Raw genomic sequence first — 17,916 nt, forward strand, 5'->3', positions numbered from 1 at the left:
AGCAAATTTATTAAGTTCAATATAATTTTGAAAACGTTTTAACAAGATCAGCATTTGTCGTAACTTCAATTTTGAAATTTTGAAATTAGAAGTATGCGAAATTTTGTTTGTTAAACTAACTTGAGAAAAAGAAACTATTATAACCATAATAAAAATTATTTTAAATAAATAGTATCGTAAGTGTTCTTACTTAATGATAATAATTTATCTGTATTTGTCGTATCTTCTATTTTTAGTGTTGGAACATTAAAAAAATACTAATTTATCCACCCGTAATAAAGCATGGAATTAATGATTCCTCTATCTCATTCACAATCTCAAAGCAGTGGATGATAAGCATACTCTAGTCTAGAGTACTTTATCCTCTAGCTAGAGTACAAAAAGGAGCTTTGAAAGTTCTTTATTACCCAAAATAAAAGAGGGACAATAGCAAATTAAAAATTTTATTGGAAAGATCTATCCATGAGAATACAAAGGATAAAAGTCTTAAGGATTTCCGTATCATGAAAGTGGCTTTGTGCACAGATGCATCTCCTATTTGTGGAGGATGAACAATTTGTCACCACGTCTAATTGAATCGGAAATTGGTGATTTCTTCCTCAATCCCCCCTCAAACTCCCTACTCATCATCGGCTGACAATTTCGATAGCACGTCAGATGGTCTATTTTCCACATCTCCTGTAGTTGTATCGTCTGTTGTGTCATCAGTGGCACCATCCTTGGCCTCACCGTTGTCATCCGCATCGTCTCGTGAGAATTGCTCCGAAAATACCGTGAAACCAACATCAATAATTGCGCCGCTCGAGTAGCGCTTCGATACACCTTTATCATCATCCCTGTCGTCACTCACATCAAAAGCACCTGTGGTGGCTCTGGCTGAGCGTTCACGGGGATGTGACTCTTCCACTGTTAGGACATCCCTGTCGCATGGGTTTGTCTGCACAATTTGGTGAGCTGGAATGATATCATCGGTAGAGCTGGAAACAATGCCCAAATCTCCGTGATTGTAAATAGAGTTGACCAGGGATATTGCTTCGGTGGAATCAGTGATTGGTATTGCATTGAGTCCCGTGAGAATGTTCATTATCTCATGCAAGATATTTCGTTGCTGCTGTGTCACATCATACACCTGCACAGTGTCCATGTCTGTGAGAATGGCCTTTCTCACGGTGGATTGAAGAGCTTTCAAAATGCACAGGATGTGTTGGGATTCTGTTTTGAAGCGCACCGAGGCCACTCTTAAGTCCTCCCTGTTGGTATTGATGATCTCAATAGCACGCTCCAGGTGTTCAATTCTCTTATGTGCTTCCGACAGCTCACGCTCAATTGCCATTTCCCGTCCTACTGCTCTATCGTGTGCTCTGGCCTTAGTTATGAGTACATCATGACTCCTCTGCAGATTCTCAAACTGACCCGCTACCCGATCGATGACCTCAATCTGCTCCTGACTACTTCGTATTAAACGCGCTTTTTCTGCAGCATTCACTCGAGCCTGATTCTTGTACTCAGTCATCAGGGTCAGCATTCGACGTTTCTCCTCCTGCAGACGCTCATGAGTCACCAAAATCCTATCCAGCTCATTTGTCAGGGCAATATTCTCCCGTACAAGACGTTGGGTGTGGGCAGCTACTCGGAGATGAGTGCTCTTCGTGAACTCATTAGACAGCTGCAGAAGACGACTCTCAACCTCCTTCTTCAGCCTATCCTTGCCAATTACATTGTTCCTTTCCATCTCATATAGCTTGTCCTCATGTTTCCTCTGTTGGTCTCTCAATTGAGCCTCTTGAGCGTCAAATTTAGCCAAAATCTCATCTCTCTGTATTCTAAACTCCTCCAGGGAATTCAACTTCCCTGTCAGTAGCTTTATCTCCGACGTCAGCTGATCATACATTGCCTTGTACTTGGAATCCCATTCCTTCAGCTTGTTCTGTGCCTCCCTGCCCTCTGCCTCTCGCACATTATTCAACTCAATGAGCTTCTCTTCCAACTCCCTAATCACATCCACCTTCTCAATCAGGGTTCGATTGAGATATGCTGTAATGTCGGACTTGTCCTCCTGCAACTGCTTCATTTTCGCCTCGAGGTCCTCAATCTGCTCCTCCACCTTGGCATTGTGACTCCTGAGCCGCGCCAATTTGTTGTTCAAATCCTGAATGGTGAGCTCATAGAATTGCTTGTCTAAGCTGGGCAGAGCATCACCCTCCTTCTTCTCCTTGGGTGGCTTCTTCTTCTTCTCTTTTTTCTTCTTACCTGGCATTTTTCACAATTAGCCCAGCTTCGGGAAGTGTTGTCTCAGCCACGTCGCTGTTGTCACTAAACAAACCCTCACAGCCCATCCCCAAAGTGGAGCTGGGGGAAATGAAGCAAAAACCCTCTGTTGAAAACCCAGTGCGTTACTTAGGACTCAGCCACATCCACAATACACAAGTGTGGCTTTTTTTCTGGATCCCTTCTATTGACAAAACAAATTTTATTTGAGAACTCACTATGGGAACCAACTAAGTGCGAGACTCAACTCTAAACCTATAACTCCCTCAACCACAAATTCAACTCCGAGGTAATGTGGGAGATATATTGATTTCAAACATTCCTTAACTGACTAGTTCAAATATTACAAATAAACCTCCCCAAATTCACACAATGTAAATAAATCCTAAATTTATCACTATACACGATTTAGCTCTTAAGTCTTGGAAAATTTCCTCCTCATCTATCCTGCATATTGGCATTTTATAGATAGTAAGAATGGCAATAGCGGAAGTCGAGATACAAATCACATTTTCTGCATAAAGGCTTTTGTAGCACGCAACCCTGAGATTTTACACCATCCAACTGTTTGTATTGCATTTCAACTTCTGCTCCACATTTCGGATCCATTTTAGGAAATACTCACTTCCCTGTATTGTGATTAATTTTCTGATTTGGCGCTGGTTACCCTGTAGATATCTTTCATGCATAACATATATACATATTTCACAGCGAAGAATATAAGCAGGGGGCAAACAACTATGAAAAATTGGAACCATTTAGTTACATGACTGAGCCTCAAGTGGATCAGGGGAAAGAGCAGTGGCTCTATGACTGTGAGGTCTTGGGTCCAAAGCTGAGCAACAGCAGAAAAAGATTTCTCATGCCATAGGGTAAGTCTGCCAAATTTCGGCATAGTTGCATGCAAGCGCCAAAGTCTCAAGTTTGAAATGTAATATATTTAATAGAAATTGATTTTTACATTCCTTCTACTTAACGAGTGTTGCTTAGAACCTTGTAGACAGTTTATCGTCTTTATTTACTTTAAAATCATTCTTAATACATTTTAAAATGAATAAAAATGTAGACATAACTTTGGTGCCCTATTTCGGCCACCTTCATTCTCATAGTTCCTTGCCCTTCGGGAATTCTTCAAATGTCTTTTTTACATCATCTCGTTTGTCGAAGCTACATTTTTTGTTATTCTTTTTCATTGTATAATCTCTAGAGTATATAAAAACTAAAAATTCATGAAAATTCGACGAACAAAAAAGGTGGCCGGAATTGCAAGCTGACCGGAATTTGGTACACTTACCCTATCGACTTTGAATTCGTCCAGTGAATGAATGAATAGTAATGCCAATGGTGCATATTGGCAAGAAAAAGTGAACCGCCTAAGCAATGAAGGCTAGTACGAGAACGAGTTTCGGCTTTAAAGTGGTACTTCAGTCGATACAAATATTCGCTATCACTGATCCCAAACGCACACCGAGAAGGGATGCTGTGATATAGCAACGGCACTGACTGCTCACAGAGCTGTGATATAGAGCGGCTACCCATATCGAGGGATAAGATAGAATAGGAGTGGGGAAGCATAAGGGGTCCAATTGGTGGCCTGGATGCATCGGAAATCCAAAATGGAGAACTGACCCCTGGCAAAATCTTATCTTATCTCATCTTACACGACTCACGCTCTAAAAATAATTCCCTAGACAAATTTATGACTTAAGCCGCGATACTGGTTAACGTAATTATAATCAAAATAATCATTTGGCTAAATTCCCATCAGTTTCCTACTAACTAAGTCGTTTATTGGCTTAAACCAAGAGACGGATTACTCAGAAACTGATGGAAATATAATCTGATCATTATTTTGATTAAAATTACGTTAAGCTGTCTCTCGGCTTAAATCGTAAGTGTGTCTAGAGCACAAGGCTGATCTAAAAATTTATCCAAGGTGAGAAAATTAAGATATTGAAAAAGCCCATCAAATTCATAAAGTAACACGCAAGACTGTGGTAGAATCTCAAATGGAATCAATTGTGCGATTTGCTCATTTGCTAATAGAAAATATTTGCGTTTTTTGTTCTAAGATTAACCTAGCTTTAGTAATCTTGTTCCCCGGAAAGTAAGATTTTTTTCAAAAAAGCCTAAATAAAAATCTGGGGTGGAATGATAACTTTTCGACACTATCGAATCGACAGTATCAATAAATCTATATCTGTTATATTAAGTGAATGTCGATATTGTACGCATTGTTGGGCCATTTATTATGACATTCTTAAAAGAATATGACTGTTGATAAATATCTATATTAGTTACAGGACGTCCTGCTATCAGTTAAATTTTTCAGACTCGACAGTCGATAGTATCGAAAATAAGTTATCATGTCACTCCTGATCACACTGCTGATTTTTTAAAAATTTATTTAATGAAAATTACAGAAAATATAGCTTAAATCTTATAATACTTTATCTTAGAAGATTGAAATTAATATTTTTGTTATATTAATATTATTTATTATATTGAAAGCAGAGCGCAGTAGCATAGGGATGTTAAAATAAGTCAATGGCGTCCACCGCCGTCTTAGCGTTAGTGTCCAACTACCAGGGCAAAATTATGGAAAAGTTCTTTCGCCAGTTAAGTATATACCAGGAGCAACATATTAAGTGTACCAGGGTACATGTTACAATAAGAAAAAAAGAAAATGAAATAACAAAAAAACACAGAATATCAACACAAATTTTTGATCTGGTTGGCTCGGGATAACCCCTTGGGCTGATACTCGAAAATATTAAGGTTCAGTCTGTACACTATAAAACATTGCGACAGCTTAAGATCAGGGTTTGTTTGTAGGTTCTTTGCATAAATTTCTTTTACTGTCAAACTTTACAGGGTAAATCAGTTAAATATTTTCAAAGATCAGTCTGAGTATATTTTGGCCTTAACTCTTTAGTAGTTTTTTGGAACTCTAAGTACCCAAAGGAAAGTATGAATATTCTAGGAAAAACACTTATTTTTTGAATTACTCAGAACTTCAGAACCGATAAAAATCCAATTCTTGCAGATAATTACCTACTTTAAGTATGTCCAAATTTAGAAAATTTTTTATAGGATCTCAATTGGTTCTCAAGTTAAGATATTTTTGATCAGAAATCGTTAAAATGGATTGCTGCACATTCTACGGTTTCGAAAAAGTTAAGGTACTAACTTGTTTAGTCGAATAGTTATCACCTAATTTAATACAGCTCTATATTGTGTACCGTACTTCACTTGAAGATTTTTTTAACCGATAAAAAAGTAAATGAAGCTGAAATAATTCTATTATGTGTTACATTTTGAAATTAGCTCTTTTCTGTACAATTTTAGGTTATTTATGGTTTAGTCAAACTGCAGTATATTAGGCCTTAGTTTTTAAAATATGAAGTAACTTATGTGTGTTTGGTTTACTTGTATAATATAAATGTTTAGAATATTTCAATTCAATTTGAAGTTTATCAGTTAGATAATTTAAAAATATGTCAGTAATAAATAAATCAATAAGAACCGAAAAGAAAAGTCATAGTAAAAATAAGAAAAAGCTTTAAATGTGTTTGAGTAAAAAATGTGATTGTTTATAGAAATAAATCTAATTTAAAAGTAAGAATCTAAAAGTTTTCTCGAAATTTTCATTGCCAAAATTTTCATTACTAATTCAGTGCTAATTGAGTTCTAAATTTGTTGAAGAAATTTAATAAAATACTGACTAAAGAGCCGCTTGTACCGCTATATTTTTTAGTGATTAAACTTATTTTACAAGATCAAAATCAAAATGCCTCGTAGATGTAACTGCTCACAAATAAAGAATATGCTGAGTACAATTTACACAAAAATCCTTATGAATGATATTTTACTTAAAAAAACTAGTACTCTTATTTAAAAAAAAAAGTTTTTGGATTATATGATTTGACTGGATTTAACTATTAATCCACCCCTTAAACATTGCATCACTGGGTATTGTATTCCAAATCGCGCATCCTAAAAGCGTTCCCTTTTAGTCACGGTGAAATGACGATTTTCGGAATTTGAATGCGTACATACCCATAAATCTTTGCCTCGTACACAGTCGTATACATTTTCCTGTGAAAGCCCGTGCATCATGAACGGTGTAAGGATTTGTACAGCACAACCAAAATTATGCGAAATGAGTTTATAAGGTCTACCAGTTATATATTGCTCTAAAAGGCAAGACGAATTGTGATTTTGGTTATATCTCATCCAATATGCTCGCACAGGATGCTATACGCTCTGTAATCTACACTAAATACCCATATACGAAATCATTTTCATAGTCGTAAATATAGTTGAAGAGCGGATAAGTTGAAGCTATTCAAGCACAGTTTAATCACTAACACGTGCTGATGCTATTTATTATGAATTATTAATTTTAACGTCATTTTAATAGTTAACGATCATCTTTCAAGAAGAATTTAATAGGCAATAAGTACACAGGGTATAATGTTGATATAATTTGACGGATTTATTTCCAATGGCTTTTTAAGGAAAACTCTGTGGGAAGAGGAATGGAAAAAAATGAATGTGGATATTGGAATTAAAAATAAACTCAATTTTTACAATGCAAACAGTGGAGTTATTTCTCAGAATTACCAACGTAAGACTAAGGGATATGATGGAACTTTAGGGGATACGAGTTTTTTTTTGTAAATCTATCCTCCATAATCCTTGATAATAGAATGAAAGTGCTATGTCATTTCTTCTTTAGACTTTAGAGACTATGTAAAGTTGCATGAAATATAAAAAATTAAGGTCATACGATATTTAAATATAATGGAAAATTGTTCTTTAACGCTCGAGGCATTTCGTTGTAACTTTACATTTAAATGTAACTTACATTTAAAAGCAAAGCGTAGTGATACTTAGGAAATTTGAGTATTCAGGTTTCCCCTATACAAGTTGATTTTAAATTTAGAATTATTAGGGTAAGTGTGCCAAATTTCGGCATAGTTACATGCAAGCGTCAAAGTCTCAAGTTTGAAATGTAATATTTTAAATACAAATTGATTTTTTTTATTCTTTCTTCTGAAAGAGTGTTGCTGGGAACCTTGTAAAGAGTTTACCGTCTTTATTTACTCTAAAATCATTCTTAGTACATTTTAAAATGAATAAGAATATAGACACAACTTTGGTGTCCTATTTCGGCCACCTTCATTCTCATAGTTTCTTGCCCTTCCGGAATTCTTCAAATGTTTTCTTTACGTCATTTTGTTTATCGAAGCTACATTTTTTGTTATTCTTTTGCATTGTATAATCTCTAGAGTACGTAAAATATAAAAGTTCATGGAAATTCGAGGAACAAAAAAGGTGGCCGAAATTGCAAGCTGGCCGGAATTTGGCACACTTACCCTATACTAATATGCCCACGATTTTCAAACTAAAACATTTATTTCCAAAACAACTGTAACGATTTTTATTTAATTTTGAAAATGTTTTAAAAATTGGTTTCTTTTATCCTGGTATGTATCGAATTCATCGTGTTTTAAAATTTTCGACTTTTCACATTTTGCCCCAGATTCCCATAACTCCTATATTTTAGCTCTTCCAAGAATTTTGGTAAAATAACTATTTTGATTCAGTTTTAATGGGTTTGTAACTCCCTCCTTCTTTTCACTTGAAATTTAAATTGTTTATTAATTTAATGAATACTGAAAAAGCTTTTTAATAAAATATACTGTAATTTGAGTCTTAGTTTTTAATAGAATTCTGAAATTTTCCAAGAATTTTCACATTTTCACAAAATTTCAGAAATAATACTTACTTCGCAGAATTTTGCTCCATAACGTGGAGGTGGTGAATCGCAGAATCGATAGCGATTCCTTGTGCCTCCAGCACACGTTGTTGAGCATGGTGTCCATTCGCTGAAGGGTCCCCATCCTCCAGTATCTTGTTCTGCAAAAAAAAATAGAGAAAGAAAAATTACACCAAACTCCAGTTGCCTTTTCACATTATTATAAAGTTTAGAGGGCATGTCCTGTGCAACTTAGAATAATGATAATTTGATCCTGTCAGTTGACAAATGTTGATTAATCACCGAATTATTAATGTGATAGCTTTTTCACCATAATAAATGGTTGTAGATGGTAAATAAAATATCCTGTTTTATGACATGATTCCAATTAGCCTATTTGTGATTTTCTAGATAATTCTTGTCCAACTATAAATTATTTTCATACATAAGAGAGACTCCAATACACAATTGGACTCTTCTGTGCTCTTCGACTGCATGCCTTGCAGAGCTTTTCCTGTGTTTGCCACATATTAAGAGAAATCAGGTGAATTCCCATTCAACTCCCTTTGGACTTCACCCCTTAAATCCCTTTTTGAACCTCTTTGTGTTTTGTCATGCATCCAATGGGCTCACCTCATTGTCATGTGAAATTGTGGGAATAGGAGTGAGTGTAGGAATATGTGGCGAAAACTTCACATCCGTAATTTGTGCGATTCCCCTGAACATTCACTTGTCTATCTGTTATTACTGCTTCACTGTGCTAAGCAGATAATTTAGTGTTTTGTAAATGATTTGAATGTTTGAGCTCAAGCCAGAGAATTTCATTTTGAAATGCACGGGACTTTTACAACAAAAATACCGATATAATGAGCTTTAACCGGAAACACGAGATGAGCTTTATTCATTGTCTGTTTTGGACATTACTACATAGAAATTGTGCTATGAGGATGGCATTATGAACTACAAATTTCAAACAATATAAGGTAATTCTAAAATTATATACACAAAAATATCCAAAATATCTGAATAATTGGAATAATTCGTGAACGTTTATTTTCCAAATTAATTTCCCGTTTGATGTTAAATTATTGGTAGTACAGTTCAGTTAATAGAAGATTGCAACTTCATTCTGATTTTAATCATGTAAAATCAAAATTATCCTTAGTTTATCGAGTTTGTTGTATTTATAGATGCATTTGAACAATATTCTATTACACTAGGACATTTAAAATAAAATCTCAAAAAAGCACAATCAAAATTCAGTCGCACACTTACAATAGAAAGTGCATAACTTATTTAAAAGGGATTTTCTTTTTTTGTAGATTGAGACGTTTAGAGCTGGCTTCTTCCACAAAATCAAATCTTCCTCAGTCGGTAATAGGTCCTGATATAATCATTCTTTTACCACGAATCAATCCAAAAATTTAAAATTTGGAATTTAAATTGTTTTTAGATTAAAAAAAGTAAATAAATAAATAAAGGGCAATAGGCGAAAATGTATGGGAAGTGGTCCAACCCTTCGCCAGAGATGAGACTAGGGCCATTTTTTAGGTATTGGCGTATGACTTAAAAATTACCAAGACCCGAATCAAAAAGGACTGATAGTTGATAGTCCTTGGGAAATTAACAATATCCTTATGAAAATTCACAATTTTGATATTTTATTTATCGGAAACAGCTTAACCGATCATAGTGAAATTTGGCTCAAAGTTGATGTATGACTTAAACTTTAACCCATTCCTTACCATTGTATTATACATCATACGCAAATTGAGTGATTTTTGATGATTTATTTCAATTGCTGTCGGGAATGGATTTTTAGTAACGTTAGTTATTCAATTACTTGAGAAAAATAGTCCGACAGAGATGAAAATATATTTTGTTATTATTTTCTTGCTTCGCGAAAGGTCATGCAAAATTTTTGCTCAAAATGGCGGACGGAAAATACGACATTTCGTCGAATTTGTTAAAATTGGCCTCTTTCCTCTTTCCTGATTTGAATTCTAGTTCCCAATTGGTGTTCTTGGATAGTCACTCTATCTAAAGCAATAGAGTTTGTAATGAATTAATGCACAGAATTTAAATTCAGTGACCGTTAAGACGTGTGTTTGACAGAGGCTCCCCGCGCCCCCATAATGGATAAAAAAATTTTGTTTTCAAAAAATTCATCTACTAATCTGTAGGAAATTAATCCCAAAATATGAACGGTCTATCTCAAGTATTTCTGGTACATTGACTGAATGGGTTAAATAAATATTTTCAGATTTGCTCTCTGACTGCTCCACCCGCTAGTTCCCATACAAACTTGTCTGTTTTAAAACTATCGTGCATTACAGGACAACTACCCAAGAAGCAAAATAGCTGCCTTATAGAACCAAGTATTAAACAAATCTTTTAGTGCACTTTTAAAAGACTTAAAGTGAGAATTTTCTGTAGAAATTCCTATAGGAGCTCTTAAGATCTTTAAGAGTGCGCCACTTTACTTATAGTAATCTCAATGATGGGACCAAGAGCGTTATAAGCAAATAAAAAGATTTTTGGTTCTATAGTGCCTTACTTAAGGAATTCTACAACACTCTATTCAGAAAAAAATGTTTCTTGGGCAACCAAGTGAAAACTTTTTTTTCGTGTAATGAGATATCACCGGTATTTTGGGAGTCATTGCTGTGTCTTCAACATCTCTCCCAAAGAAACTTAAAGTCCATTACGTCAATTTTCTGAGCTAAAGTAAAAGTTCTTAAGAAATGGGTAGAATTATTTTTATAAAACTTGCTTTTTTCTCGATCGCGGTACACTGTGAATTGTTGGTGTCAAAGAACGATTTCTGAGGACCTAAGGAACTTTTTTCTAGAAGAAACAATATCTCTATCTCTAAATTTTCTAATTATCCAAATTTTCCTGAAATATCCCCGAATGACCTTTAATTTCATTAAAAGTACTGCCTCCTTTTGTCTCTTTGTAAAAAAATCATGAAATTTCTTAAAAATTTGTTTTATTCTCTAGCGTTTTTCTTTTGGTCCCGAAACAAGAGTTGTTACGTTTGTCAATACTTGTTCGAATGTATGGGTCTCATTCGTGGCGAAAGTTTGAACCATTTTGCCAATTGTCCTTTGAAAAATATATTTTTAATATTAAATTTGATGCTTATGCCAAATCTGAATGCGATTGGTTTCACAAGAATTAAAAAAATAATATTTCTAAACAAAGTAATAATTCATATCAGTAATTAAAGTTTTTTTGCACGAAACTTTTAATGAAAACTTTCAAATAAATTTAGTTTTTAAAACTTTGTTCTAATAATTAACAAAGTTTCATAAGCAAATAAATAAAATATCTAGCAAATTTTGGGCAGAATTCCAAAAATTTAAGGAATTAGGATCCATCAAAAAAAAAATTAAAGGCAATGAACGCCTGGCCGAAAGTCCCTAAAACCAGGAGTGAGTCTAAGTAGTCTCCAAGTGAGTCTCCGAGAAGTAATTACAGTTGGAAAATGAATAAGACAGCTCTCAAACGGATGAGGAATGGCAGATCATAACCTACCAGAATATTTCAGTATTGCGAAATAATATGTGATTACGAGCACGTAGATCACAAGCATACCGAATACAGTTATGTTGTGAACCATTACAGAAAGTCTTCTGATTGTTTTAAAATTTTTTTTTCTGATTGTCTAAAAAGTTCGTAACAAGAATGGTCCTGAGATATGTAGGAAAACCGGTGAGCGTCGGGTAAGGAGAAGCACAGAAAAACTCAAATTTTTCCCAAAGCTTTCGGTTCGGACTCCAAGCCAAAAGCTTTGGGAAGAATTTGAATTTTTCTGTGCTTCTTCTTACCCGACGCTCACCGGTTTCCATTTTACAAATTTTACAAATTTTCTGATTTACAAATATTTGGTTTGAATTATGTACATTGTTGTAGTACACTCAAAAGTCTTCTGGGTAACTTTTAGTCAGGTCTATTTTCGTAATAAAGGAATTTCTAGACAAACTAAAAAAATTTGAGTCTGATTGTAGATCACAAGGTAGATCATGGAACTTTGTAAGAGTTTATTAAAAAGATTAAGAACATCACCTAAAATAGTCTGATATTTTTGAAATCCTAAATACAGATGCACTTCTACGCCTCGTATTACGATATTGTAGATTTATTCTGTCTATTGTAAGGAAGAGTCATGATACATTAGACTTGGAAAACTGTCTTTCCTTAAAAGAAAAACTATATGTAATGCAGATTGCTGGAAAATGTACCATGTTGGTACTTCTTTTCTTATATAGGTAGAACTGAGAATGTTGGTGAGAGAAATTGAAACCCGAAAGCTTATGCAGCTCTTCTCAATGCAGTTTAGTTGTAGAGCAGTAAGCCGATTGCTGATGGTTTTATAATATAAGAAGTCCTTAGAAGTACAGGGAAGGATTTTCCATTTACATTGCCTCATCGTGATATAGTGGGAAAATAGGAGAGAAATTAAATTCACAGATTATACGAAACATGTAACATTAGCTGGATATTTGTCACAGCATAAGTCCCCGAATATCAACTGGTGAATCCGGTTAAGTGTTTATTACAAATGTAATTGACAATGGATTAGGAAGGCTTTCCCTTTTATGCCATAAAATTAATTTCATTTGGATAAAAAAGCCCTTTCTGGATTCTCTTTTACTCTTCTAAATGGCAACAACGAAGGTTCTCTATCTGCAATTATAAATCAATTATTTCTGTGTGAATGCTTTCATTGTTCAATCAAAACTTTTCAATTAAATCTCGAAGTAAAAAGACTTTCAGAGACATGAAGAATCAATCTCTGAAGCTAAAGAATTGATTGGTTACCAATCGAAATAAGAAAATTCTCAATATCTTTTCTGCAACATAAAATTTAATGTGCACTTAAAAATTTCTAAGAATTGTGATGTAATTCTCTTTTCATATTTCCATTTCCTTTGTGACGATTGTATGAACACCACCGATATTATGTATGCTTTTTTCTTTGAATGCCAACACAACGATTTTTCAACACAGATTGTACGACACGAGATAGTGATCTGGCACTCTCAAAAGAAAATTGAATGGAATGAAAAATTGACTCAGGGATTAACAATATGCTCTTCAGCAACTGACAAGAGTGCTCCTTCGGCAGTGATGTTGGCAGCACAAAAAAAAAAAGAGGAGAATCGATTGGAACAATAAAAGACAATCCTGGAAAATCTCTCCATTCATTCTATTGTCATTTCTGCAATAGGAACAATTAATAATATGTTGCATTTCCAATAATGCTCTTTCTTTTCCCATAGAATTTTCTTTGGGTATTGTTAAATTGTTAAATGAGTCTTAAAGATGAAGAGCGCAATTATCTCGAATTGAAGATAGAACTTGCTGGTTCTTCCAAAAATATATTATACTCTCAAGATGAAGTATATAAGGGGCTATGAACTATTTTTTTCGTACAATCATTCAATACTGAAGTAAATGCATTAAGTTTTCTAAGTTGGGTTATTTTCTTTATTGATATATTCATCAATCCTTTGAAAATTCTATTGGAATTCTTTTTTACGGTTGTAGTAGAAAAATCGCTTTCTTTACATTCCAATAAGAGTACTCGCATTTCTAGTTTGCTTTTTGTAAAAGTAATTCGCGAAAGTAACACACACGCTACCTTCGGATGACTCAAGCTTCGGACAACTAATTTTTATCTATGCTTTTAATAAATTTGACCCAATGGTTCTTCTCCGGAAATTTAAGGCATTGGATTATCTATTAAAATTACAAAAATATTGAAAAAAAAATGAATTGTTCGAAGCTTGAGTTGTCAGAAGGTAGCACGCTTTCTTGTACTGAATTTTATAGGTTTGAAAGTACAAAAATTCTTATAAGTTAAGATTTTCTAAGCACGTGTCTTACAATAAGATTTAATTTTATATTTTTAATAATACGAAAAACCAAATACAACGAAAGTTCACAATTGTTGAATACCATTAGACTGAGGAGGTTGTACCACCGAATAACCTCGTTTGAATCAGTAAATGGGTTAACTAAACTTGCGTAAAACTAACTAAAGTAAACAAAATCAGTATTTGTTGCAAAGGAAGCATTGCTGTAAAGTCGTTTGCAAGAAATGCAGATGTAGAAAATGTCGTTAGCGCAGTTGCAGATATAAACGATAATATATTAAATAACAAAAAAAATCGCATGTTTTTGTTTCTAAAATATGATATATTAATCCTTATAATCTTCTAATTAATCTAAGACATCTAGGACAATGGGGCTATATTTCGGACAGATTGAAATATCGTCAATTCTCAGTCAGTCAGTGAAATATAGGAGACCCCAACTTGATTGACTAAATTGTTTTATCCTTTTGTTTAATCTCTTTAGATCGCTCAATTAAAAAAATAAGTTTAATAAAAAGTTCTTTAGTTAAATACAATATGGAAAAACTTTTGTGAAATAATATTAAAAATAACTTTGTGTTATTTCCTATATTATTTGACTGCATTAAAGCACAAATAATTTTCCCTCACCGTTTTAAAATACTTTTGTTGTTTGGTTCCGTGAATTTAGAGAGAAGATAAAGATATGGAAAAGAAACCCAGCTTTGTTGAGTGCTCGAACCACAAGAAAGATATCTTCGAATACTGTATCTGACGCAGTTGTATATTCTCTTCAGTTTCTTCCGGTGTTCGTCAGAGGATTGCCTTCTTCTCAAATCAAAGACTAAAAGTTTTTCTCCAAAGCTTTCAACCCTCGGTATGGGTCTTCCTCAGTGGGTCAATTATAGTCTTTCTACTGATTTGGAAACGTCTTTCGTCCTCTTAACACTACACATAGCCACAAAACTTACTTTTCTTTCTTATATAATATCCAAATCAGTAGAAAGACTATAATTGACCCACTGCGGAAGACCCATACCGAGGGTTGCAAGCTTTGGAGAAAAACTTTTAGTCTTTGATTTGAGAAGAAGGCAATCCTCTGACGAACACCGGAAGAAACTAAAGAGAATCACAAGAAAGAGCTCTCCGTGAAATATTTTTACTCATGGTTTTTGGGTTTTACTTCTTTACTATCGATTAAATTGATTCGTAAAATAAAAAAAATATCAGTACTTAATCGATTCATTACCGATGAAGACCGATGTAGCCGGGTTTGAAATTTTAATACCTTGCCAAAAAATCCAAATTTAACCAAATCGGTTAAAAAATGAGCCCTGTAATTGACATTTGACTTTCAATAATTCAAAATAGCGATTTTTTCGGTCATGGGTATATTTTGGATGAAATATTCGCCTAAGCTACCCCCAAAACATATCCGAAAATAAAAGATATTGATAAAGCAGTTTTCAGAATAAATCAAAATGTAGAGCGTATGGCCCATTCGACAATTGTTAACCCAGTCGACGGCGAAACCCATCAATCCCAATCCTTCATTCTTGCTGGGGCTTTTGTTCGAGTCAGCTGCCTCTGTGTAAGTGAAGATCAGTCGCCGTGGACAGTTCACTCCGAGGAAGTTGAAAGATGGGTGACACCTTCAGTTTCCCATTTTCCCACTATAAGTTTTAATATCATTTAAGTAAGCCCAATTAACCGTTAAAGGACGTGAAGGTTTAAAATCGAGGATCAGAAAAATCATTTTCCCGCCTTTTTAGAGCGAAACATGACTTTATATGGCGGTAGGAAAAATTTAATTTTGAGTCCCGGTGACCTAATAGTCCTTAAAGTGTTTAAAGGGGTTTTTAAAGCGTCTTTTAAAAGGGGATCCTTAAAGCGCTTACAAGAAGTACATGGTTTTAGAAATGATGAAGATGGGTGAGGGGTAACAGGAAAGGAACATATGGAGATAATGTTTTTTTTTTGGGTCACCGAAGACCGCAAGTTGATATTTTTACCGTTTAATCTCTAGAGCGATAAGAAATTGGAAAATGCGGATTATAAAACTGCTGTCGCTCTGAGTTCGAGCATTAATATATTTATCCAATTCACCATATAGGTTATGTTTGTAATATCGTCCACTTGTTTTGTTTCTCAGTATCTCATATACTTTTTTTAATCTCAATTAGAAGCTTTAGAAAAGTTTCCGAAGAATAATTTCCTATATAATCTTTTGTGAATTTTGTAAACTTTTTATTCAATAGCAATTGCATTTATTTATAGAAAATTAGACTTCTGTACGATATTACACACAAGGGAAATTTCATATGAAAAGTTGTCCGGTATAATACTCATAGTAATCTATATAATAAAAAAAATCTCAAAAAATTCCCTGGTAGCATTTAAGTCAAATGAATAAACCATATAATAAACTTTGAGTCATAAGGAGTATTTTTAAAAGTTCAAAAACCTTAATTTAACAACCCCTCATTAGTTTCTGAGTGTAATTGAAAACTGCAGGGAATGATGCATTTGATATAGTCATGATTTCTGTGGCAGCTGGGTGAATTTCGCTGATTACTCAAGGAAAATGCTTCATCAGTCAGTGTTCACGATGAAATGATAACTCTCAGAATGACTATTAGGGATGGATGTCAGTAATCAAGGCTTTATATTGCATAGCATTGTGAGTGGTTGAGGAAATCTTTAAAGTGTGGGGGTATGGAAATTTAAAGTACTTTGAGTTGATTTGCAAACTTTTCCCTTTCCCAATGGGGTTCCTCCTTTATCTGCAGAGATGTTGTGCATTTATGATATGAAAGGGTCCAGAGATAGAGTTAAGATGGTAAACATTATATTCTGAGCATGTACTGAAATGTATATATACATATAAAAGTGATTGGAAGATATTGTATTAAAATACTCATAGCGTATATCTGAAGGAAAATGGGGTAAAGTTTTGATTGATTATCACCTTCTTCCAAGTCCATCAACATGACATCATTGACATTCAACTTGTGATGAATTTATGGCAATCCAGAAACTTTTCTCTTCCAACTTATCTTCAAGGGCCTATTAATCAAAAGCTTTGAGTGTTTATCGCCTATGGGAAAATCTTATGATCATTTGTTACGGATTATTTGTTATTATGTCAACCATGATAAATAATTAAATTTCCACTCTGCATTTTTCTCTTATAACATTGGAGGTGGGGTTAAATGTGAAATCTCAACCAATTACATTTACATTATATCACTTTCCATCACAATTTTCATCTAATGTTTGCGAAAATTGATGATGAGATTTTTCTCTCAGCTTTAAAACCCATAAATATTTGTTTCACTCAAGAAAATTCTATGGAAAAAAATTAAATGGCAATTTTTTCTTGCTAGCTGTCGACTTCAATGAGTATCATCCACGAAGGAATTCCATCAAAGAAAATACACAGCAAAGACTGGAATTCGCATAAAAGCGCGTTTTTAAGTATTCAAACAGATTTCGCAGATATTCTTTTTTTTTGGTGTGTAATAACATTATAACGATCCCAATTTTCTCTCATATTATTTTGAAGAAAAATTGAGGATGAAGGGATGGAGGAATGTTATAATTTAAAACAGCAATTGTTCTATCAACTGTGTAAAATTACATCAAGTACAACAATTGCTGATTCAGACGCCGATGAACCGGGTAGAGAATTTCCAATCTGAGAGCAATAAGGAGAATTTCTTTAAACGATAAATGGAAGATAATGGTTGGAGGAACATTCTGTGCGTATGTTTCACTGTGGTATGATTATGATGATAGTGAAACGTGTTTGAAAAGTAACGTGTCTAAAACACCCAAAATACAATGGCTTGGGTGATAAATATACGACCCTCAGTGGTACAATATGAGCTGAAAAGATGCGAAAAAGGCGATAATGGAGGTAAATTGTGAGCCCAAGTCCTACAAAAGATTCACTTTACAAAATGATGCGGTGATTTGTGTTGCCATTAAATTTGAATATGAAAATGGAAATGTTTATTC

General features: G+C 34.1%; 2 protein-coding genes across 3 annotated transcripts in view; both read right to left on the minus strand.

Annotated features, from left to right (window-relative positions):
* Positions 1-17,916, minus strand: part of LOC129797908 (uncharacterized) — a 269,671-nt gene that overhangs the window by 19,296 nt on the left and 232,459 nt on the right. For both annotated transcript variants that reach the window (XM_055840784.1, XM_055840785.1), the window contains exon 6: positions 8,063-8,193. In XM_055840784.1, coding sequence (XP_055696759.1) covers positions 8,063-8,193 — 131 coding nt within the window. The remainder of the gene's footprint in view (positions 1-8,062; positions 8,194-17,916) is intronic.
* Positions 501-2,393, minus strand: LOC129797914 (cilia- and flagella-associated protein 157). Its single transcript, XM_055840794.1, has one exon. It carries the CDS (start codon positions 2,255-2,257, stop codon positions 620-622), a length of 1,638 nt encoding a protein of 545 aa, XP_055696769.1. The 5' UTR covers positions 2,258-2,393; the 3' UTR covers positions 501-619.

Source organism: Phlebotomus papatasi, chromosome 1, assembly GCF_024763615.1.
Source record: "Phlebotomus papatasi isolate M1 chromosome 1, Ppap_2.1, whole genome shotgun sequence".
Classification (NCBI taxonomy): Eukaryota; Metazoa; Arthropoda; class Insecta; order Diptera; family Psychodidae; genus Phlebotomus; species Phlebotomus papatasi.